The sequence below is a fragment of the Periplaneta americana genome, chromosome 1 (assembly GCF_040183065.1).
Source record: "Periplaneta americana isolate PAMFEO1 chromosome 1, P.americana_PAMFEO1_priV1, whole genome shotgun sequence".
Lineage (NCBI taxonomy): Eukaryota > Metazoa > Arthropoda > Insecta > Blattodea > Blattidae > Periplaneta > Periplaneta americana.
In genome coordinates, this window is record NC_091117.1 from 202,419,141 (window position 1) to 202,444,521 (window position 25,381).

The 25,381-nt window shown below is 35.5% G+C and overlaps 2 protein-coding genes across 3 annotated transcripts; both read left to right on the forward strand.

Moving 5' to 3' along the window:
- The first annotated feature begins 342 nt into the window (after positions 1 to 342).
- Positions 343 to 2,392, forward strand: LOC138706445 (GEL complex subunit OPTI). The gene is made up of 4 exons (XM_069835758.1): positions 343 to 594; positions 677 to 780; positions 1,232 to 1,361; positions 2,148 to 2,392. The coding sequence occupies exons 1-4, from the start codon at positions 481 to 483 to the stop codon at positions 2,187 to 2,189; spliced, it is 390 nt and encodes a 129-aa protein (XP_069691859.1). The 5' UTR covers positions 343 to 480; the 3' UTR covers positions 2,190 to 2,392.
- Positions 2,393 to 5,242: 2,850 nt separating this feature from the next.
- Positions 5,243 to 9,536, forward strand: mRpL52 (mitochondrial ribosomal protein L52). 2 transcript variants are annotated; one of them, XM_069835784.1, is made up of 4 exons: positions 5,243 to 5,361; positions 5,980 to 6,070; positions 6,170 to 6,302; positions 9,204 to 9,536. In XM_069835784.1, the coding sequence occupies exons 1-4, from the start codon at positions 5,289 to 5,291 to the stop codon at positions 9,345 to 9,347; spliced, it is 441 nt and encodes a 146-aa protein (XP_069691885.1). In that variant the 5' UTR covers positions 5,243 to 5,288; the 3' UTR covers positions 9,348 to 9,536. The 2 variants fall into 2 exon arrangements, with proteins under 2 accessions (XP_069691885.1, XP_069691893.1); XM_069835792.1 differs by having other exon boundaries at positions 5,263 to 5,361; positions 5,986 to 6,070.
- Positions 9,537 to 25,381: the final 15,845 nt, after the last annotated feature.

The following is a 25,381-nucleotide window of genomic DNA, read 5'->3' on the forward strand; positions in this document are numbered from 1 at the left end:
AAAGCCAGCTATAACGATTGGGGGGGACCAGCGTGCTAACCACACAATACCTCCATTTTAGTTGGATGATCGTCCACCTCTGCTTCGGCATGTGAACGTGAGGCCAGCAACTGGCTGGTCAGTCTGGATCAAGAGGACTATATTATTAGTCCTCTTAGTCTGGATCCAAGGGCTGTGGCGCCACGGATTATTATTATTATTATTATTATTATTATTATTATTATTATTATTAATATTAATAGAGGGATTTTTTTTGTAGGAAAAGGGAAATTTTCATCACAATAGAGGGATTTTACGTTGGAACTTTACTCCCCTGGCAACACTGTCGGGAATCGATATTAAAGATGTCTGCCCTTGCAAATTGTGTTGTGTGCTGAAATTTGTAAATTAACTAATTATGATTTTTTTTCGTGTGTAAATAAGTGGTGGTGAGGTATTTTAAACGACATCTGTGAATATATTTATTATTTGTGTCGAGTCATGACGTCAAAATCAAAGAACTCTGAAAAGAATGGCCCCGTGATTGTTAAGCCACATGCTCTAGATTCAATTTGGTCTAGGGCCTTTACTTCAAATTCAGAGTGGCCAGATAAGGTACTTAATATTCGTAGCTGTACATTGTGCATGTATTGATTGGTCACCTTATGATATATAAACATGTGGTTTTCTTTTTCAGGAGGAATTTTTGGATGTCATTTACTGGTCCAGACAGGCTCTTGGAATAATAATAGGTTTACTGTGGGGCCTCATTCCATTGAAAGGCTTCGTTGCGTTGTTATTGTAAGTTGTTCATCATGAGGGCGGCCTTCCATACAGGGGCAGCAGCATTTCTCTAAGGTTAGAGCCCAGTTTAGGTGTGTGTATTAATCGAAAACAAATGTCATATAAACATGCGTCCTATTCTCAATATTTTCCAGCCTCTAATTTTCGATTAATACACACACACCTAAACTGTGCTCTAACCTTAGAGAAATACCGCTGCCCTTGTACGGAAGCACGCCCGTTTAGGTTTAAAAACTAAAGTTTGTAACGTAACATGCTTGTAAGCCCAAAGGAAGCTGTAAGAATTATTTTGGTCAAATGTTGATGAGTGAGAACATGAGGAAAATGTTGAAAAGGGACATTATAGGGCTGCATATTGTTGTGTGTGCGTGTGTTTTTTTTTAAACATAATTATTTATCTTTAAATTGTTATAATATTTGCATGAGTTGTTTGTGCTTTATATTACAGGTTTGTGTTGGTGAATGCAGGACTGATATACATATACTTCTCAAACTTTCAAAGTATAGATGAAGAAGAATATGGAGGTGCATGGGAATTGACAAAAGAGGGATTTATGACATCATTTGCTGGATTTTTGGTGAGTGTATTCACCAACGTTGAGTGCATTAACTTATGTTTTACTTGAAAAATGTGTGAATTACTGCAGAGAATTTACTAACTGCATAATGATTTGCGTCGCAGTTGTCCAGACTGAATGAAGAGTGACCTAATGTATACATGTATACATACATTTTCGGAAATCGCCATCAGGGATAATAGCATTGTGTAACTTTCTCCATTTTCCCGTAACTTCATCCCTCGGTGAATGTTACTTATGTCCCGCCCACTATAGGAGACATAGGCCAGTTTTACACTAATCCTAAACATTTAGTATAACTTGTTGCTTGTGTAGGCAGTCTTTTACATTAGATTTGTGAAAATTGGTTTATAGCGCAACATTGGCAGTGATAAAAGTGTGAAATATTTGGGTGAAACGAGCGTTGAGCGACTTCCGCCGATTTTGGAATAGACACTGACGCACTTGAACTGCCAACATAGAAAACAAAAAATCACACTCAATCGCTTTCACCTTCATCTTGACAGGATAACAAAAGCCTAAACTAACCTAACCTAACCTAAGTGCGTCAGTATCTATTCCAAAATCGGTGGAAGTCGCTCAACACTCGTTTAACAAATATTCGTTCAGTGGGTGGTGGATACTCTACATTGACCCATCCCTCTTAGTCCCAAATATTTTCCTAAGTACTTTATTCTCATACATCCTTAATCTCTGTTCCTCTCTCAAAGTGAGAATCCAAATTTTATTTCCTCATTACATGAAGTATGAAAAAAGTATTCTAATAATTTTTATTTTCTTTCACAGGTTACATGGATAATAATATATTCAGGGTTACACTTTGAATAACATGTATCTGAAGATTTTTTCACGGGAAATGGTAATTATGGTTGGAATGTTCTTTCTGAATAACTGTATTAAATTTGTTGAACGACTTGTGTTTGTAAAGCTTACAATTTGTAGATGAATTGATATATTCCACTATGTGGTACTTGTTCTATAATGAAACATTTATATGAAATAAAAAATAATATTCAGATTTTTTCATCACACATATGATTAATATTGTTGAAATTCTATTAGGCAGAGTTAAGTTATTTCATTTGACCAGATCAGGATTGTAACTATAAGAAGCTGATCCTTAACATTCATTCATTGTCTTCTGCCCAAGTGCAGGTTTTTCACTGCAAACCCAGCATTCTCCGATCTTCCATATTATCTTAATGTTGTTGTTGTGTTGTTGTTTTCTAATGCCAGGTGTTTGACAATAAAGTCATTTGACCTCTTGCACTCCCAATATTTTTCAAAGATATTATCATGGTCAGCCACTGAAGCACAGATTTTGAGGTGTTCCGAATCCATTTCTTGGTTTGAGTTGCACAATGGGCAGTTAGGGGACTGATATATTCCAATTCTATTCAGGTGTTTGGCCAAACAATCATGGCCTGTTGCCAATCTAAATGCACCTACAGACGATTTTCGTGATAAATCGGGAATTAACTGTGGATTTTGATGCAGAGAGTTCCATTTTTTCCCTTGTGATTGTGCTATCAAATTTTGTTTGTTGAAGTCTAAGTTTGTAGATTTAATAAATCTTTTCACAGAGTAATACGTAGATTTAGTAACAGGTCTGTAAGTAGCAGTGCTGCCCTTCTTTGCTAGTGCATCCGCATTCTCGTTTCCCAGGATTCCACAATGGGATGGTATCCATTGGAATACAATTATTTTATTGAGTGATATTAATTGAGAGAGCATTTTAGTTATTTCTGCTGTTTGAGATGAAGGTGTGTGTTTAGAGACTATTGATAGAATAGCTGCTTTGGAGTCTGACAATATAACTGCATTCTTAAATTTATTGATGTGAAATAGAAGATTCCTGAGACTTTCACTTATTGCAACGATTTCTCCATCAAAACTTGTTGTTCCATATCCAAGAGATCTATAAAGTGAGAAGAGACAGCACGTAACACCTGCACCGGCACCTTGTTCTCTGGAGATCAAGGGTCCGTCGGTGTATAAATGAAGCCAGTTTTGTGGAGGGTACCTAATATTATCTTAATGTTGTCTACCATCTGATATCTTTTCTGTCCTGAATTTTTCTCCCATTCACCATTCCTTCTGTAGGCACTTTCTTCTTAGCCAGTGACTCAGTCAATTTCTCTTTCTCTTCCTGATTATTTTCAGCATTATTCTTTCTTCACCCACTCTTTCTAGGACAGCTTCATTTCTTATCTGTCTACCCATTTCATACGCTCCATTCTTCTCCATATCAACATTTCAAATGCTTCTAGTCGTTTCTCTTCACTTTCTCTAAACTTGAAACTAAATCGAGGTGACATATGAATGAGTACTAAGAATGGCATGACAACAATGGTCTGGAGGGAAAAACGAAACTTAGTCGATCACATTCACAATCAGTGGCATACATGGAAGTGGACAAAAAAATTCTTCTTCTATCTCTTTGACCTAATTGTCCTAAAGAGCTGGATTCTGCAGTCATCATGTGGTGCCAAATTGTCACACAGAGACTTACATCTACAGTTGGTGAGGGATTTGCTGGTCCAGGGATGCTGAGATCCACGACAGCTGCCTGCCCTACAAGGAAGGCCACATAAGATGCAAGACTGTGTTGGCTGCCTTGATATAAAGGACATCCAGCATTGGGTAGAAAAAGGGAAAACAGGTTGTTGTGTTTGTGCCATCTGATGATAAAAAGCACAAACGGTGTACAAATTTGCGAAGTGTGATGTTGGATTGTGTCCTTGTCCTTGTTTCAGGGACTACCACACAAAATTAAATTTATAGATAGGAACATCCAGTATTTTTATAATGTTAGTGTGAACATTTATTTAGGAGTTGGAACTATTAACGAAAACCTGCTCATACAATGCCGATGTGAAGAAGATGTCTTGCTGTAATATTGTAGGTGAATTAACGTAAAATATAATACTATTTATAGTATAAGATTCCATGCCATAATTTTATCTGTTCCAAGAGTGTGTATAAGAAAATAATCTTCATAACTGCTTCTACAATGTGTATTTTGAATCATTGTCCTATATTGAATGGTTTACGAGATAAACTGCGATAAACTTTAGGCAGTGAGTATTACATCCAAAGACATTACATCAGGCATCCGGTAAAGCGGAGGCACGTGCGATAAAGATTGTCGGTTGGTACTACCTGTTATATTTATCGATGGAATGATAATATTCCAGATTTTTCTTTTACAGGTTTTTGTTCAGTTGCCAAGTTCAGCTAGGGGTTTAATCAATTTAATGAGTATTTACAGTGAACATTAGAACTGTATTTTACTCCTTATAATAATAACAAAGAGAGAATGTAAATTTACAGACGATCTTGAAAATAAAATTTCCTTGTTTTAGAGCTAGGCTATGGCAAATAACTATTCAGCTCAGTATAACTACAATGATTTTTTATTCATATTTCTTTGCAAAATCTGTGTTGCTGATTATAAATTTTCTACACGTATTTTAAATGAAATCGGCATCACTATAGAATAATTCCGTAAGAGCGAGCAGTTCCATAAAATTGGACATCCACAGTGGAGAAGATGATTACTGAATTTGATTTAAAACCATTTTGGTGACAAACCTGGAGACATTTTTTTTTAGTAACTAGCAGAAATTTTCTTGCCGTTGGCGACACTGGTAATTACACTTTTAATTAGCTATTGGCTAACCTGTGACAGTTTGAATAAATGAATAACTATATTCAGGATCGCCAACCACCAAGTCCTGGAGTTTTTAAGGTTTATTTGGCGTGGGATTTATGAAAATTGTATTGGAATGTAGCGGATTTTTTACTTCTTGGCGGGGGAGACATACATTTTAATTTTTTTCCATTGACTTTAGGAATCCAGTGGCTTTGGCAATGATTTTTAGGTTTTTTTTTCAGAATCGGTGTTGCCAACACTGACCATATGGCATGGCTCTCTGCTTCATAACAACAATGGCTACGGTTATTTTAAGGCATAAGTTTCCGCTTCAGAATTATCTCGGTAAGTTAATAAATGTGTGATTTTTAGGTGAATTTTCGATTCTGCTACGCACAATACTAATGAGAAAAACTTAAATAATTGAAAATAACCTCAAATTATTATACATCACTCCGGGGACACGATGTGACACCTAATGGGTAAACTAGCGGTGAGGTAGTTTCCTTCGTACTCCGCTCATACAACTTGCATATACGAATGTGATAGGTTAGGTTTGGTTAGTTTAGGCTTTTGTTACGACTTGTATATACGATCTACTGCATCTGCACAAAAAATTCTTATAAACAATTATTTTCATTTCCGGAATCGCCGAAACTACTTCAGTGTTGGTTTCACCTCGTCACCTAACACAGTTGTGCCTAGAACATTATGTTGTACTACGCGGAACAGCACTTCTTTTCTCGGTCCAGGGTGAATTATTTATGTAACTTACATATCTACCAAAAAGCGTAGGGCATTCCAAAAGCATAAATCCTAACAGGCACTGGACTACATGACCCCTCACTGTTGTACACTTGCCTTCTTTTTTTCTTCTCTTCATCTACCTTCTTTTCATCACTTTGCACTCGATATATAAAATACGGCCTAAAGGCTATAGCTACTCCATGCTGTTTCTTTCAGTTGCAGGTAAATCAAAGCCTCTATTGAAATATGCTGCTGTTACTATTACCACTTCAGGTAAACAATGTATAGATCAGAAATGGAGACGAGAGTAAGTCTTTAATTTGTAAATATTTTGAGTTCATAATCACATCAATAAAATTATTTTGATTTAGCCCTTTGATACCTATTCTTTTGTTAATATTTCTAGGCGAAAATTACCCAGTAATCCAAATACATGCGGTGTACTGACAGATAAACCTGATTATTCTTATCTTGATGGACGACCATCTGAACTTGGCATGGGCATGAAAGAGAGATTGGACAAGCAGCGGGAATATGCAGTAAGTTTAAAAATTTAGTCATTTAATTTTTAGTGAAAGCGTAAAGTTGTTTTACTGACGGTTTTCCCTGAAATAATGTATTACTGTATATTGCTTAACTTAATCTTAATTACGATGAAAGAGTAATGGAACGGAGAAAAATTCTCTCCGGCGCCGGGATTTGAACCCGGGTTTTCAGCTCTACGTGCTGACGCTTTATCCACTAAGCCACACCGGATTCTACCCCGGCGTCGGAAGAATTGTCTCTGATTAAGTTCCAACTCTTGGGTTCCCTCTGGTGGCCGCCCTCTACACTACGTCATAGATATCTATGAACCTAGGACCGAAGTCCTCACATGTGCTGAGGTGCACTCGTAATGAGTGACTAGTTGGCCGGGATCCGACGGAATAAGCGCCGTCTTAAATCAAGAAGTGATTTACGCATATCATATATATTATTTTAATGTACCGAAGAAGTACATATGATATTTCCATGCAGATATTCTGCGTCATCATACGATGAAAGAGTAATGGAACGGAGAAAAATTCTCTCCGGCGCCGGGATTTGAACCCGGGTTTTCAGCTCTACGTGCTGACGCTTTATCCACTAAGCCACACCGGATTCTACCCCGGCGTCGGAAGAATTGTCTCTGATTAAGTTCCAACTCATGGGTTCCCTCTGATGGTTCAAAGCCCGGCGCTGGAGAGAATTTTTCTCTGTTCCATTACTCTTTCATCGTATGATGACGCAGAATATCTGCATGGAAATATCATATGTACTTCGGTACATTAAAATAATATATATTAATCTTAATTGCAAAGACATCTGCTGAACAGGTTAGCGATTTTTAGACCTTAGTTATAGCTTTTATTTATACAGGATGTAAACGATATAAACTGCCAAAATTATATACTATACTTCATACATGATTATGATATAAGATGTATGTATGTATGGAGACCCGAAGTATAGTATAATATACCTGCATTTGTGTCCTTGTAACCCGCAGAATTTTTTCAGCATTTTTCCCTCATGTCAGTGACTTCTTTTTGAAATGTAGAATTATATTGAACTTTAAAAAAAAAACTATAAATGTCTTAGGACACAGGAGGATATAATTTTATTTTTAATTTGTGAAGAACCATGTTTTTAAGATTGATAGTAGTCTAAATATTTGTTCACATTTCGACTGAACATAAATGTTATTGCCAATGACTTTGCATCCAACACCCAACACATAATAATACACAACAGAATTTCAATACAGGTAGTCATGGATGAATACTGCAGGTAATGCTGTACCATTAAAATTTCAAAGGCCATTCATTAGTTCGGGAACTGGGAAGAACAGAGATACATAACAATCAAGAGGAAATTACCATCAGGAGCGATTTCTCAGGGCATGCTATGCTTGCTGCGCAAGCCCAATATTTTCGTAGAATGTATATTTCTCAAAATGGCGTTACATACATTAAAATTTATTTTGATTTTTGGAATACTGTATAGGCGTAATACCATCCGCAGGTTGCATACCGCAAGTATCGCAACGCTTGCTCGTTTCTTGGAGCTACAGGAAAGACGTAGAAATAGCGAGAATATGATGCACGCACAAGTGCCTTCCTCCTTGGTCCATCCTAGGTGCACATGCTTCTGTTATGTGTTGTTTGAAGCTCTGGTCCGAGAGCTACACCAACGACTATTTAACGTTACACAGACCAGTAATGACAGCGGGAATGTGCTGTGATTTGCGAGTGCAATGTAATTGTATAAGCGGAATGCATATGTTAGCTGCTGCATGTATTATTAATTCTTAAACATTAATTTGAAGTATTGCAATGAGTTCGGAATTGTGTGTCACTGAAACCTTGTAATTAAATAATTTTACCGAAGGACTATTCAAGAGAAGACAGACGTTATAGAGAATATGTGCGCTCGTTCAGTGTAGCTCAATACAACAATGTGCATTGGTTGGCAAGGTCGAAAAAACTAAATAAACTATTTTGTTGGCCATGCTTATTATATTATATCGAACTTCTACATCTCATAAGCTAATATGATCCATGACTCATAATGATTTCATAATTATAAAATAAATTATTTATGTGGGTCTGATTATTTTTATTAATTATGAATTATTATATCCTCCCATCTTCTCCTATGAATAAAAGAGAAAGCCTAACTTTAGTGACTAGCATTCGCCCCTGATTACCATACAAGTCAAAATTCTGTAAGCAAGGCAACAAGGGGAAAGGAAATGTACCTGGCGTCACAATTCAACTTCTGTTGGAACTCCTGCTTGAACTTATAGGTGGTAATCGATCATGAAATGTTTCAAGTGGTATGAACTGTTCTTGAATACAATGGTTTATTTGTGGTATGCTGAAACTACAATTTTGTAGACTGTATAGAAACACTCGGGAACATTGGAAATTTTCTATATAAAGACCTATTTTATTTCCATTTCCACGTTAGTTTTCATTTAATCTAGAAAATTTAACATTAAGACAAATTTCCGTTGACTGTATTGTGCAGGTTTTACTGTAATGAAGTATTATATTGTGCCTTTTACAGAAGTAGCTTTTCCTGGTCAGAAACCACAGGTTTTCATATGCTATCTGGCGGGACCCATGCACATAGGAATGTTATAGTGAGAGAAGAGACTTGAATTAGCTTTGGCTATGCCTTTCAGTCAGTAATAAAATTACATTTGTACAAAGGATTTTCTTGTTTAAATCGCTACCCTTTGTGAAACAATTATTATTATTATTATTATTATTATTATTATTATTATTATTATTATTATTATTATTATTATTTATATTTTGATTTATGAGATTGAAATAGATCTGTGAAATGCTGACGTACTTTTAACATAAATAGGATCTTGTGTAATAATATGTTTGTATTTATTTCAATTTCAGAAAACCATATTCACACTCTCAAAAGAGATGGATTTTGCTGTTGAAAGACACAATAAACTAATGCAAGAGGAGAAAGAGGAGAGGCAAAGACTACTGGATAGCAAGTTGAAACGTAAAGGTCATCTTTTATTGAAACATAAATGATTACCGAACTCTTCATATTCTTTTATTGTTAGATTTCATACAATTTAAAAACAGACGAATTTATTGTCCAGGTACACATATTGTATAGAATAACATCAATTGTTTGTTAATATAATATTGTACTTTATATACAGATATTAATAAAATCAAGGTGCATACACATCGTGTAACAAGCAATGAAATGCGTAATTTTTGTAATATTACTTCCATACTGATATTTTAATTATTAACCTTTTTTTTCTTTCCTTTAAATCAGTGGTTGTCAGCACTTGTTAAAATGGATAACGGGTAAGGAGTGTATCGGAATATGCACCATCATGCAGAAGGGAGAGGGAGAAAGCATACCCACCAGCAGCCACGGATGAACCCTAGCCCGAGGGTGCACTGTGCTGATGACCACTGCTTTAAATGGAGATGGTAGCTATGGTAATGATGATAATATGTGAATTCTATCTTCGTAGATTTGCTGACAACACTTGTTCCACTGTTTCACTATGAATTTCCTCTTCTTACAAATGATGGGTAAAAAGCAAGATGCTTGTTGTATATTATGATATATGAATAAATGATGGCGAAATGAGTGCAAGGTCCAACGCTGAAAATTACCCAGAAATTCTGCTTCATTTGGTTCAGGGAAAATTTTGGAAAAAATCTTTCGTAATCAGATCTGCTAACCACAGTTAATTATAACTTGATTGTAAATCACTGTTGAGTTCGAAATTTTTTGTAGGTGATAATAATACAGTTGTTGCAGGGTAAAATTTATCAGAGCAGATTCTTTTGATAATCCCACGTGAACGTTTCTCAGCCAATGAACCAGCTCTTTGACTCTAGATTGACCAACGAGAATCGAATTACACTGACAATTAAAAAAGTATGCTGCTCAAAATTAAGAAGTGATAATTTTTCTCTTACGTTCATTTGTTTTATTTGTATCGTCTCTTTTTCGATGTATCAGCAATCGAGCAATTAAGTGAGACTCGCAATCTCAACATGCAACAGTAATTAATTACAGTAATTGCACAATTAATTACTATAAGTAAAAAAGTATTCAATAAAATTAAACATGTTGAAAATTATAGATAAGCAGTGACAAAAGAATACAAAATAAAGTGTTGTTATAACCTCAAATGTTCAGTTGTTTTTTTGTATTTCAAGGAGCCTTTTATTCTTATGAATTTCTGGGTTTTGAAGAGGAAGATTAAAAGGTACTCTTTCCTAGTTAGATTAGATAGGCCTACTGTATTTCTTGAAAGTACACCTGTTTATTATTTTTTTGTTTGAATTACAGTAAATTAAGTGATGAAGTAGTTTTCATAAAATATGTGTAAAGAAAGGAGGTGCATCTTATAGGCTAATGCGTCTTATATGCCAGAAAATACCGTATATTGTCTGTTATAAATAGATATGTATTTTTAACCAATTCTGAAAGTTTTTGTCTTTAGTGTTTGAGGAGAGGATCTGTAATAACATTTTTTCTCTATACTGGAGAATTACCACGGTCGCTTTGAACCGTGCCGTTACGTTTACCACCAAATTTAAGTAAATACACAATGTCACCAACATAAGAACATGACGTTGGTGTGTGGCATAGTTGGCGGGAGAAATTATTTTCTCTCTCTCTCTCTCTGCCTCCTTCGTTCTGAACATCATTGAGAGATAGCACCACTGTTAGCGACAATGTGTATTTGCGTAAATATTGCGAGTAAATTATGACGAGTGCCTTAGATGAGAGGCTCGGGACAGAAACAGTTTTTCTGTAGTGCATGCACGGACCTCTCATGCAGTGGGAGCGTGATCCTTACTTGAATTTATTTTTGCGTGTACATTGCAGATTAAATGATTGAGATCTCTTCTTGCTCCGGTTACAGACCTTGCATTTACGAAGATTAGGTTAGGTTAGGTTAGCTTAGCTTTGGTTAGGTTAGCTTAGCTTAGGTATCTTTGGTTAGGTTACGTTAGCTTTGGTTAGGTTAGGTTAGCTTTGGTTAGGTTTGGTTAGGTTAGGCTAGCTTTGGTTAGGTTTGCTTGATTTCATTCGTCCATGTAGTAGTTAAAATTATATAATATGACAGTTTTTGATTTGTAATATTGATCAAAAATAATAGGCCTATAATGAAAGGGGTGAATAATTTCATGTTCCCTAAAATTTTTTTTCGTAAAAGGATAGGTATTTTTCTATAGGCCAGAAATAAAACAGCAACGCCGTCATAATTACGTACTTTACGCTTTGGCTAACATTAACTGGAAATTTACTTTCCGTCATTTTAATGGTATTCCGTGAAACACACCTTTTTTCCTGTTAATTTCCTTGTGATAACCTAGTTTTTGATCTTATTACATCTTCATTTTCTTTTAATGCCTTCAAAAAACCGCCGTTGTACTACATAAAACCTTGAACTTGACTAATGGTGTGAATTATTTAAGAACATAGTCGCGAATTTGACTACCACCATTTCGATTATATTTTGTTTGATACGGCTCGATACGGCCCGGTGACTAGTGGCCAGCGAGTAGCATCGACTATCGATATTGGTTTGCCATGGGTATTATCCAGTTGTTCCCATTTTTTTTATTTAGAATTTTTAGCATGCATTAATGAGCTTAAAAAATCCAAATATATTCAACATTTCATATTAGATATATTATTCCCTGGGTTTGCAGTGAAAGGCCTGCCCATGGGCAGAACACTTATGTATGTATTTTTTTTACTAGGTTATTTTACGATGCTTTATCAACATATTAGGTTATGTAGTGTCTGAATGAGATGAAGGTGATAATGCAGGTGAAATGAGTCCGAAATCCAGCACCGAAAGTTACCCAGCATTTGCTCATATTGGGTTGAGGGAAAACCCCGGAAAAAACCTCAGTCAGGTAACTTGCCCTGACCGGGAATCGAACCCACGCTAACCGTTACTCCACAGATGTGGACTATGTATGTATGAGTTAAATTGAATGTTTAATGTCTTTTATGTTTAATGAAACATGAAATCATGATGAGGTAATAAGTTTTAAATTAGATATTACATTTCAGCAATTTGTATAAATGTTTTGACACCACATCCAACAGTATTCTGAGTATGTGCATTTGTTTGTAATACAGAAAAGTACTGTAACAATGGCTTTCAATAATCTACCGACTTACGACATTGCTGTAGTGGTGATAATGTTGATTATGTATATATTTTATTACATACTCTGCTACTTTGTATTCAAGTAATATGAACAAAACACATTAATAGTATAAAAATATATGACGTATTACCCTACTGTATATCATATTCTACTGACATACAACACTCACTGTTTGAACACAGAATATTCTTGCTTACTTCCAGTAATTGTTGACCTTATTGATCATATTGGTTATATAGAAATTATAGTTGTTGTTCAATCAACTGTCTGAATACAGGTCTGAACCTCATAAGTGACACCATTAAGGTAACACTCATGAGGCAACTAGGCCAGGAGATAATGGGGTAGGGGGCCAGTTCCATTCTCCCTCCATTGCATACATTGCTGACTAGATACATATTGGTTGTAAATAAAGTAGTGGCAACACTGCCGGGAATGGGTCATGCGCATTCACATGCAATGCGAGACAACTGGTGATCGTAGTTGCAGATATTGTCATATTGAATGATAAAATCGGTTGCTATGACAACAGATGTTATTGTGCGTGGTTAAATGTAGAGCACTATTTTTAACTGCTCTAAAGCATGTTTACTTGAGCAGCGATTGTGGATAAAAATCGAATCTGTGATAGGTTAGGTTAGTTTTGACTTTTTGTATTCCTTGCATATACTAAGTGAAGTGAAATATATTTTAACTGTTCTATTTATTTCACGTGTTAAATAATCACTTTTAGGTTATCTATGCCAATCAGTTCTTTCCAATTTTTTCCCTATTTTATAATATGTTTTAAGTCAACTGACGACCTATACAAATTCTTCACATTCCAAACCATCTTCCCTCTGAAAATTAGATCATTTTTTTCACTATTTTCGTCAAAAACCCATCAATATCTCATGCTATAGACAATCCCAATATTGTTTCAGGACAGTATTTTATATGACATATTGCCATTTTTAAGCTACAAAAGAGTTTTCAAACACGTCTTTTCCTGGTAATGACTAGACCTATCATTCTTCCTACTAAACATACAGTATAACTCCCTGAGGAAAGGCAGATAGATCTACAGTTGAATTTACCTACTTTAATAATATTACTCACCAACTTGATAGCAGCTGCTGACAATTTTCTCTATGTGGCACCTTCTTAAGAAATTAGAATTTAAGGAGAAATTTGTCTTATGATTTTGTCTTTCAGTCCTAAACTGTGGGAATTGTACTCTATATTTCTCCACAAGAAAAAATTGCATAGCGTTTGTTTTCAGTTTCATTGAACTTCTCCTCTGTTTATCACCCAATGTCACCATTTTCACGTTATTACTTAAAACAGACCTGATAATTTTTTCTTTTATTTACAAGTCTATATATTTCGATTAAATTCGCAGAGGATTTTGTGTGATTTTCCTGTTATCCCTGTGGTTCAGTTTTCACATAAATATAAGAAATAATAATCACTATTCTAATGTATATTGTACAAGTAAAAGAATAGAAAATGTTACTTCTTCATTCATGCATTATGTCCACCTGTTTCATTGTTGTAATCTTTTCTTCTTCTTTCAGTGGGATGATAAGCAATTATGTATGGGGTAATCAATTACAGAACCTGCAATAAATGTGCTGTCTTATGTTTTTTTTTTTTTTTCTGTAGGATCTGTGCAATAGTTTCATTGGGATTATATATTTCTAAGTTTCTATTTCTTCATTAGAAGTTTTATTGTATTGTGTTGTGACTTAATACTCAATGTCAGAAATGCTGCAACTTGAAATCTATCCATACAATGCCGTTGGAATGGATAGTGCTTTGAAAAATTTTATTTATTTAGCAAGCATTGTTTTATTTCTTAAAGTTATTTTATTAGTGCAATCTACGTATTACTCTGTGAAAAGATATATTAAATCTACATACTTAGACTTCAACAAACAAAATTTGATAACACAATCTCAAGGGAAAAAAATGGAACTCTCTGCATCATAATCCACAGTTAATTACCGATTTACCACGAAAATCGTCTGTAGCTGCATTTACTGTAGATTGGCAACAGGCCATGATTGTTTGGCCAAACACCTGCATAGAATTGGAATATATCAGTCCCCTAACTGCCCATTGTGCAACTCAAACCAAGAAATGGATTCGGAACACCTCAAAATCTGTGCTTCAGTGGCTGACTATGATAAAATCTTTGAAAAATATTGGAGTGCAAGAGGTCAAATGACTTTATTGTCAAACGCCTGGCATTAGAAAACAACAAAAACATTTTATTAGTGCCATACACATTGTTAGATGATATTAAAATGAAAAGATTACAATGGACAAGTTACAAATAAGGATGGAAGATGGATCAAATATCGAAATATCGAAAAAGATCTTGAATGGGAAATTCCATAGCACAAGACCTGTGGGAAGTCCGAAGGCATGATTGGAAAATGTCATTCACAGAGATACTGGAGGTTTGGTTTCCGATTGTATAAGTTTATTTTCTCAAACTCGAATGTTTTAATTATATGAAGTATGTTTATTCCAATCCCATTTAAACCCTATTAATTGTTGAGAGAATGAATATGATTCCTATTATATCGATATGTGATAGATCTGTAATTTATGATCCACCTCTGCACAGCTGTTTGACACTGGATATAACTGTGAGAGCTGACGGCAGTATTTTTTGAGCAAGAGCCGCTCTCGGCTGCACCACGGAGTATTCAGTTGCCCGGTCCTGCTTTAGAGCTTTGCCACCTTTAAGCTGCATCCACACTATGCATCAATTATGCCAGTTGGCAAAGTCAGTTCTTTCAATTGAAAATTCACAGCATTCACATAGGAAAAGGCATTTAATTTCAAGACGTATACCAATGAGGATTTACTTGTTGCTGCAGCAGCTGTAATAATGGTTGAAAGCAAAATGTTTCATGAACCACAACGCTGACAATTTTGTGTACGTCCCAGTCTCCGAGGTAGAGCTCGATATGGAGGGAGTGACTTCTTGAAGGATTTAATATTGGATGATGTGGACGAGTTAAATGTCGAGTACAGATGTGGAGGTAGTCTCTGGAACTTTTTCCAAATGTCGAGTAGTGATTTTGAGGCACTGCTCAATTTGATAGGGTCGAAAATTAGCAAGAGCGACACTTCATTCAGAAGAGTCATTTGAGGGATTCAGGCGTAAAACATGGTAACTAATATTTTTGTAAAATATGAGATATAGAGCGTATAATATGGTATCTTACATTCTGCTTCTAATGCAGTAGTTAGTTTCTCAACAGATGGCAGAAGTATACAGATTTTACTTTCTTGGTAATGTACAAACTGAAATGTTGAGTTGATTTATGAATTAAATTGTTTATATGTGTTTGAGATGTAGGCCTACACAGTGCATTCATTATGTCAGATTAGTCAAATACAAAAGTACAGAATGTTCTATTGTTAAATTGTTTAAATTCAGTATCTTCATCGCTGATAAGGATAAAACTGTTCTGAAAAAATTACCTGAACTGCTCTAGTATAAATTTTTGCATTGTTAAAAAGAAAAGAATATAATTCCATTTAAAATGTTAGAGAAAAATTACCTTTTGTTATATTTTAGCACCCTGTCGAAAAAAATATTTTATTACATCCTGTTAATAGTTCCAGTCAGGACTGATCCAGTGCACTTTGTTCCAATTTTCTATCTTATCTCATTCAAAAGTATGTAGGTTCCTGATATAATGATCACACTATATACCGGTACTTGTAAAGATATAAACACAAAATTTAAATTGCCTAAAAAATCAGGGCAGTTATTCAGGTGAAGTAAGTGAAGTGCTACTTCACCTATTTATGTGTAAAACACAATTTTATCTCGTATTAATAATTAATTTCAGTTATTACCGGTACCGTATTTCTAGAATAATAAAAAGTTTTCTTTTCAGTCGTTATGAACAGTGTTTAGTTGTATAAATAGTACCTGTAACCGTCCGCTGAATAGAATAATGTCAATTGTTACGAGCGCCGAGCGGTGTCTATTAGAACTTACAATACTGTAGAGGTGAAATTATTTGGGTTCTCATTCTCATACAGCACTTGCTTTCCATGGTAACGTGACGTCACGCACTAAAGAAAGATTGTATGAGTGAAGTGCGTTTCTGAGTCTTTCAGTTATGAACTGTCAGACTTGTTGTAGGTGGAGTAACCAGTTTGCAGATCTAACGGTACTAATCATAGAGAAGGATTGTAGCTGGTCTCCAAGGCCGGGGGCTATTGTTTAAGGGTTGTGAAATTTTACAGTATTGTGACAGCGACGTGAGATTCGAACTCACGACCAGCGTCCAGCAAGAGAGAAGATCGCGCGGAGCACTTTGGGATGGCGCGCGGCAAAGAGGGGAAAGGGGCCAACGCGGCGAGAGAGTGGAGCGAGGCTGCGCGTGCAGCTGCTACTTAACGCAGTGAATGTGGAACGACCTTCCCGACTATTCCAGAAATCCGTCGAAGTGGGAGACTCGCGAATTTTCGAGGCTACGTCGCTGTGGTTATAAATTACGGTCGCGAAGGAACGACAGCAGAGTTTTTCAGTTATTCAGTCAGTGAGTAAGCCAGAGCAAGCAAGCCAGCCGGAGTTCGACTCGAGTGTGCGTCCGCATCTGCGTCAGCATCCGAAGGCCTGAGTTCGAGTGCAGTGGACCGCAGTTGGAGGGATCTGAGTTCGAGTGCAGTGGCCGCAGTTGGAGGGACCCGAGTTCGAGTACAGTGAACTGTCTCTGAAGGTCTGTGGTTCGAGATACTGTGAACTCGAGTGACTGAGATAGAAGAACTGTGAACTGAGAACTGATAGTTCTGATTTGTAAATAGTGCTTTGTAAATATTAGTTAAGATTAACAGTTCATTGTTGTTCGTACTAGTCCAAGTAAATTGTCATTGTCGTCGGTGGAGTGCTATAACAAATACTGTGTTGAGTGAAAATCCAATTGTTGACGAGAGCGTTTAAGGCGAATTGTAGAAAGGAATTATTGTGGTGACGAATAAATTACATTGTTGTTACTAATAAAATTCACAGTATGTACTACCTGACTGGAGAATAGTATTCTCATTCCCTGTGTCTTAGCAGCCACCCCTGCAGTGGTAAATTAGCTGACTCTATGTTATTTTATCAGGAATACACCACACATACATTAGCAAAGTTTAAAAGTTGTTTTCCGCGGCGTGTATTATTTCTTCTCATGAGCTCGCCAGTTTTGTTCGAGTTCTTGTATTTGAAAGTTTAACGCCCGCGTAAATGTACAAATGTAGTTTAATACTATGTACATATATATTAACTTATTATTTAATATATTTAGAGTGTACTAGTTATAAGTGTATTAATCCTACATATAAGTGTATATTATATGTTTAATCACTTTAGTGCTATTATACAAATACGAGTACTTAGGTGTGAGTAAATAGAAAATGTTGATAAATGAGTGCGAAATATGTATTCCGAAAATGACACAGTTGTAATTTATTAGAGATGTCGTTTTGTAGACTTAAATATGAAGGTAAAAAATATGTTTTAAATTCTTGACGATCTACAATTCCATTTCTTCTTTGTTTTAAGAAGTGCTAAGAAAATAGAGAAGTTGCATGAAGTAACTTTAAAAATTCTTCCGATGAAAGAAGCTTTTCTGTTTGAGAATATTAAAAATTTCACTCGGAAAGCTACATCACAGGAGAGACTTTCATCATTAGCCCCATAGCTAATAGTTAAACTCAGACATTTTATGAAGACATCTTCGACAGGTTTGCTGCTTTAAAATATAGGAGGATTGACTCGGTACGCAAGAAATTTGGTGACTCTTGAAATAAATTAGTTTTCCTGTTTACATGTGTTCTAGAACTATTAAAATTGTACGTAGTTTACGAATAGTAGGCCTACTCATTACATATTGGTAAAACTGTTCATCCATTTGGTATGTGAATAACACTTCACCTATTTTTTTGATGGCAATCCGCTACTGTAAAAAATTATTATACAGACACAAAAATTGAAACAATATCAATTTGAATATCATACCTGTGTGTGTGTCATTCCTCTTGCTCGATTTCTGTCTGTAAGAAACAGCATACCCTCGTAGCAGAACAATTTGATTTTATACACTGCATCACTTCCTGTATCAGATTTACTGCTACCGGTACCTCTTTCTTTTTTTATCTCGCGTGAAAAATGACAAATTCAATTCTTTAGTTTTGTTTCAACTTCTTTCTTTCCCACACCAAAACAGACTGCAATTTACATGAGCACATCATGTCTTTTATTGCAATCCTTATACTTTATTATCCCTCTGATTGAGGTTCTGGCTGATATGTACATCTATTATAAGGCAGTACATCTCACTTGACGGTATGTGTCAGAGGAAGAACAATAATTGAATACCCCCCCCCCCCAAAATAAGGATCTAAGTACATAGAAAAATATATACCCTTAATCTGGTGGGTATTCAATTGTTTGTATACAGCTGAAGTTTCAATGGTTGTGTGGCTGTGAAAGAAGAAAATCTTTGTTCTGTTTTCCTTGTGTTTTGTTTGGGGGAGAAGAGGTGTGGACAAAAGACCGTGTTAGTGACATCCAGCGTCATCAGAGCATATCCGTTCATAAATTAAAGGAATATTCGCACTGAACTTTCAGTTATTTATGGCACTGACGATTTCGGAAACATTTCAGGCTGTGTGTCTCTAATGGAATTTTTCAGAGACAATTTATGTTCAACTTTCGGCGAGTGTATAAAATTACTAGAAATTTTACTAACAATCCCTATGACGACTTCAGAGGCTGAAAGGTGTTTCTCCACGCTCAAAATAGTAAAAACATTTTTGAGGAGCACAATGTCTGAAGATCGATTGTTGGCCCTTGCAATGCTGACAATAGAACGTCACTTCATCTTGAACATTGTTGATTTCAATCAGCAGGTGATTTAGGTTTAAGAAGAGAAGAGCCAGTTTTCTGTATAGATAGGTGAGTTTTTGCAAATTTTTACGACTGTGGCATGGTAGGCCTAATATTCTGTATTAAGAAAGTAAACGACCAAAATTTTTAAACACCAGCCACCACTGGGAAGTTGAATAAATTGATACATTGTTGTTAGATAACCAATTAAAACTTGAAATGAGTAATTGAAAGTTTATAATTTCCTTCGCTATTTTAGGTAATGCTTTGAATAATGCCTGTAATTTGTGTAGATAAACATTTTCAAAAAAAAAAAATCGGCATCTGTCATTGCTATGTCTGCAACCATAGAGAAACTAAATTGTATAGCTATGAGTGTATTGAGATAAAATTGTAAAAGTATACACAAGGAAACCTCTGTAAGATGCTCTTCAAGGGACTGCATAAAAATCATGTATTAAAAGAGACCGCATATTAGCGAGAACGGGTCATTTTTTTTATTTTTACAATTTTAACACAAAGGTATGAATCAGCGTAAACATTTGTTGAAGAAATTTAAGGATTAAATACTGTAATTATGCAGGATTTCCTTTCAGAAAATGTCAGAACAAATACACTGTCTTATTAATTATTAAAGTGTCCTTTTATTAAAATAGTCAAAAATTATTTCCTGTCATGCATTTTTCCACACGATTTAAATCGGAAGTGACATCAGTAATTTGACTACTAGAAACTTTCATAAATTACGAATCACAGACTTTGTTGCAAGGAGGATTTGGAATGTCTACTGCTTCCACTTTTTCTTTGTCAATGCTTCAAAGACAATGCGATTTAAAACTGCCAGCAAGAAGGACAGGCTCTGAATACAGCAGTCTTGCAGGTACCCAAGGGTCGCATTCCATTCTATTGTATTCACCAAAAAAAGACTCCTACAAATCCTTGAATATGTGGGCGCTAGCGTTAAAAGAAGTCCGGGAAAATTTTCTCAATATCCTTTAAAGTACGATATTTTAGAGACGAAAGAGTGTATTAAACGAAATGATGAGCATATTAAGCAGTGGATTTTACATGGTTTTGTATAGGGATGTCAAGGGACTGAACAAAAAAGAGCGTATAAGGGTATGTGCACGTTGGAGCAACGATAAACGATGAAAGAAACGATCTAGCAATGCTTTGGTATTATCAAAGAATCAAGTGTTCATATCGGAGCAACGAGGACGCGGGAAGCGAACATTTTGATTTATCAGTAGAAGATATTCTATGCATCCACTTAATGAAAGAAGATATATAGGAAATATCAGCTGCTAAGTTCAAGGTTAATATAACTTAAATACGTACAAAATTAAACCCGTTTCTCATCCCAAAGATAGTATAAATTCGTTGTGTTGTGATTGGTTATTGTGATCACATAACATGACCAATCAATACACAACTGAGCAATTTGCCAATATCTACAATAATTAATTTCATATGCCAAAATAATAATAAATCTATTAATATTCGGATATATTGATAACCACTGGTAATTATACAGATTAATATTATCTTAATCAGAGATCATATGAATGACAAGAGCGAAGAAAATGGAACTTTTCTTTTCGTCGCTTTTATCGTGTATCTTCGCTTTTATCGTTACTCCAATATGCACACCTCAATAACAATGCATGCTTCAATTCTCTCTGATATAGCATCGCTGCTTCTTTTATCGTTTATCGTTGCTCCAACGTGTATGTACCCTTATGCGGGATAGTGTAACAAACGGGTACGTATTATCGGGGTTTTACTGTAATTAGATGTGCTATTGAATAAATAAGAACCGGAAATAATCAGTTTAGTAAATAGCTAAATATCAGAAGGAAAATGTACAAGAAACAGGGAGAAGGTGTAATAACAAATAAGTAAAATTAATAATGCTGTCTGCATATTTTGAATTTTTAAGGAATTTATGGAAATTAATGAAGGAAGTTTAAACAACTGTGCAACCTGTTTAAAATTGGATGAAGGGGGATAGTATTTGAGGAGAGACTAACCTGTGTTCAGACTTCAATCTTGAGATGAAAGAATTGAAAAATATCTAAACACTTATTCAGTATGTCTGTATCGAGGAAAAAAACTTTTAATTTCTGGATAAAGGTGTTCATTCAAGGTGAAGGAATATATCAGAAGTTAATCAGTTATGTGATCGGTGTCTAAAGGTACGTACAGAGTGCAGGCTGATCCCATACCAAAATTCAGCGCGTGTTTTATCGGCAGTAATGGAGTTGTCTGGTGAAGAAGTAGTGTGCTTAATAATTCGTACAGAAAATGTTCGCTGAAGGTTAAAACCAGAGAGTTATTGTAGTCCATGAAGTTAATCTGTTGAAATGTGAATTTGATAAATATCATCTTATCCCGAAGTTAAATATAGGAGACGACTTATTTTTTTTTAATATTTTACAATGTATATTGAGACGTTTTACCTCTGATCGAGGTACGTCTTATCTGGCAGTACATCTCACTTGACGACAAGTGTCAGAGGAAGAACAATTGTTTGTATACATCTGAAGTCTGATTAGCGTAATATGTAGCTATAGTCCCGTCGCTCTAATTTCCGGCAGCCAATCACGTTGCAGGTCGGCTACATTTAAACGTGTGCGTCTTGTGATTTACTTATGAAGACGTTATGCATTTCCTACGGCTCGATAAATACTTAATATAATCGCCCGCCATTTTAGCTCTTTCGTTGGCGTTTGCAGAAAGCACACGAGGACGTTATTTGCCGCTCAATTATTTGCTGAATTACAGTGCGTTTGATTTATTATCATAGGAGCTACGATATGATAATGTTTAACAGTGTGGCAAATAGATTCCTCGTCTGGTAGCTCGGCAACGAAAGAACAAAAATGGCGAACGATACTACCTACCTAGACTTTATAGAGCCTTGACTTTCCTAAGACGTAAGCAAAGAGGAGGAGTCACGCCGGGAATAACAGCGTCGCTACTATAGTCAATGATATATGCAATGATAGGAAAAGGAACAGGCCTCCCTACCCCATTATCTTCTGGCGTAATTGCCTCATGAGTGATGCCTTATTAGTGTCACTTACGAAGTTCAAACTTGTCTTCGGACAGCTGACTGAGGCGTTTTACTACATTGTAGAAAAAATTGAACACCATATGCTCAAGAATTGATGCAGCCTTCATTAGGAGAAAATTCCTCCAGTGAAATGTCACGTAGTAACCATTACTTTTTAATTAGATCAGTTCTTGGGAAAAATAACTGTAAAAAAGTAGTACTTACATTTCATTAATTTAAGAACATTTTACTGAGAGAGAAATTACACATTATTATTTTTTTTTTTCACTAAATCAGACATTAATATTGTAAGTTATCTTGCAATCTCAATGGCTATGTTGACATATTTTAGCTCAGGTCAGTACTGATATTTATAATAAAACACAATTCTCAATGTTATCATGGAAACTATTTTACAAAAGTACCAAGAAATACAATATAGGAATTAAAAATTGCTACAAAAGTACGAAAATAATTCTTTACATGTGTTTTTATTCTGCTGTTGTATTTTTTTTAATGGTCAGAAGAACATATTTAATGAAGAAATAGAAGTGGAGCAATAATTGAATTTCACCGAGTATGAGTAGAATCCCAAAAACTACCCACATAGTAGTTTGAGTAGATATAGCTTCAGTCTTTTGTCCTAAATTCAGTGGCGGTTCCTTGGGGGAGGGAAGGGAGGAACGTTCTCCTCACATTTTTCTTCTTCTGAAAGTAAATACCAAATAAAATATGTACCTTATAATTCGAGGAAGATTCGATAATTTTTAAGTTCACAGCTATAAGTAAACCTTGGTTGATCGAGATTTTTGTGTGGAGGAAAGCCAATCCTTTCCTCCTTTACTGCAGTTAACACACATAGACAACAGCGCACTAGCGGCCAGAGAAAGAAGCAGAGTTTTAAAGCGAGTAAATGAACTGAGAGGGAGGAAATCCTCCTCTGAATCAGCGCACGGGCGGGAAATAGAAACCGACTGGTCGTGCAGCAAGCTCGCTACCGCTACTATCTAACGATGTTGCATTCAACCAGACTAACACATCTTGGAGGAGGCACAATAAAAACAGTTTTAACGCAAAGTTATAAGACACCATATAAACTTTTTTAAAATTATAAATGAAAATATATTCCGTGTTGAATCTTTCGTACACTACTTTTAACCTTTTAACACTTGGATATAAATAATTGATTAAATGGCGATCTTACTCGTGTTAATTATGTGAGCATGTGCGGCTTACAGCTGTTTCGGTGCTACTTGACACCATTCTCAGAGCCTTCTGTGTCTCGGCGTCATCTCAACTTCGCTGATTCTCAACCGAAAATATATTATTCATTGCACTTTATATGTATAGGGTACTATTCATGATTTGAAACTTTCGAGGATATTTGAAAGTTAAACTTGGGTTTGTATAAAACAAAGAGGAAGTAGTTCTACGTTAGTATCGTAGATCATTTTGGACACTGAAATTTACTTCCATTCATTGTCCACTAGACAGGACAACAACCAAGTTGTGAGTTTTGTACAAATATATTTGAAATTGAAAGTACTCCAAACTACATTATTTTTAACATAAAAAATTAATCGGACTAGGGCAGTTTTGAAAAATAATGGTAGTATGACTTCACAAGAACTGACATTCTTCAAAAGTATGTGATACTGAACATGTAAAATGTACATGTGGCAACGCGACCACGTGGGTGGGTGCAGTGTTCTCTCTTTCCTAACATTATTTTCCATTCCCCCTTCCGTAAAACGGTTCTGGTTACGTGTTAGTAGCTGATCTCTTCCAACACGTGTGATGCTGTAGTGTACGCGAAAATGCTGCGAGATTGTGAATTTCCTTGTAACGGTTAATTTGTGCAATTATTCAACAACGAATGGAAGTGAAAACATATTTTGGACAATTATTTAGGAAACTCAGTTTACAAGAACAGATTATTGCTATACAAAAGGGAAGCCAACCCGAACACTATCTGGTCTTACATGTATGCATGTAGGCTAATTTGTAGCATGTTTCATTCAAGAAGGTGTCATTTTGTGCATTTAACTTCTTTCCTCCTCTTAAGAAATATGCGGGAGCCGCCACTGCCTAAATTTGAGGTCTTAGAAAAACTTTCGTAGTAAGTGTCTCTTTATCCATCCTTCTAACAGCGGATTAAAAAAAAAGACTAAAAAAACCAACACGTGCACTCCGATTCCTACTGAATCATAAACAGGAATGGAAAATACATTCTGGTAAAGCATCTGACTCAGAACCCTGCGCGCGCATTCCATTGTTGGCTGCCATTATGACTCAAGGCTTCTATACTCTTAATAGGTTATCTCGTTTTTCAATAGCCAATCAAATAGCTAGTTGGCTGATGACGCGTGAAGAGTCCATGCTGATTGGTCCTTTATTTTCAATGATAAGCGTGCATTATAAACATAATCGCCTCAAATAAAAACATTACAAGGGATATGAACCAAGTGTGTACATATCATGGAATGAAATAAATACGTTGAAAGTGTTTATACCGTGTATATAAAAGCTTTACTTACTCACTGCATTATTTTTCTGTATTTCTTAACAATTCGTCTGCTCTCAGTGTCTGACGTCCGTTTTCGTCTGCTAGTTTTCAGTCTTGTGTTCACAAACTAGAGTTGTAAAAAGAACCTAGTTTTGACCTTACAATCAACAATAAAATTTCACGTGGAACGTTATGTACGAACATTGCCACATATTCTTTGGTTCTTTTTATAATATTCCGCCAAGATGGTAGGGTTTTTGTTTAAATATATGTTTATAAAAATTCTAACATTGATTGATTTTAATATCTCATTCTAAAGTTTGGAAAAAGGGACATGTACCGGTAATGAAATGTCAACAACACGTTCATTTACAATAATCATAATTCAACAATGAACTGTCACTGAAGGCTATTATGATTAACGCACTGATTATGCCATAATGACAAAATGT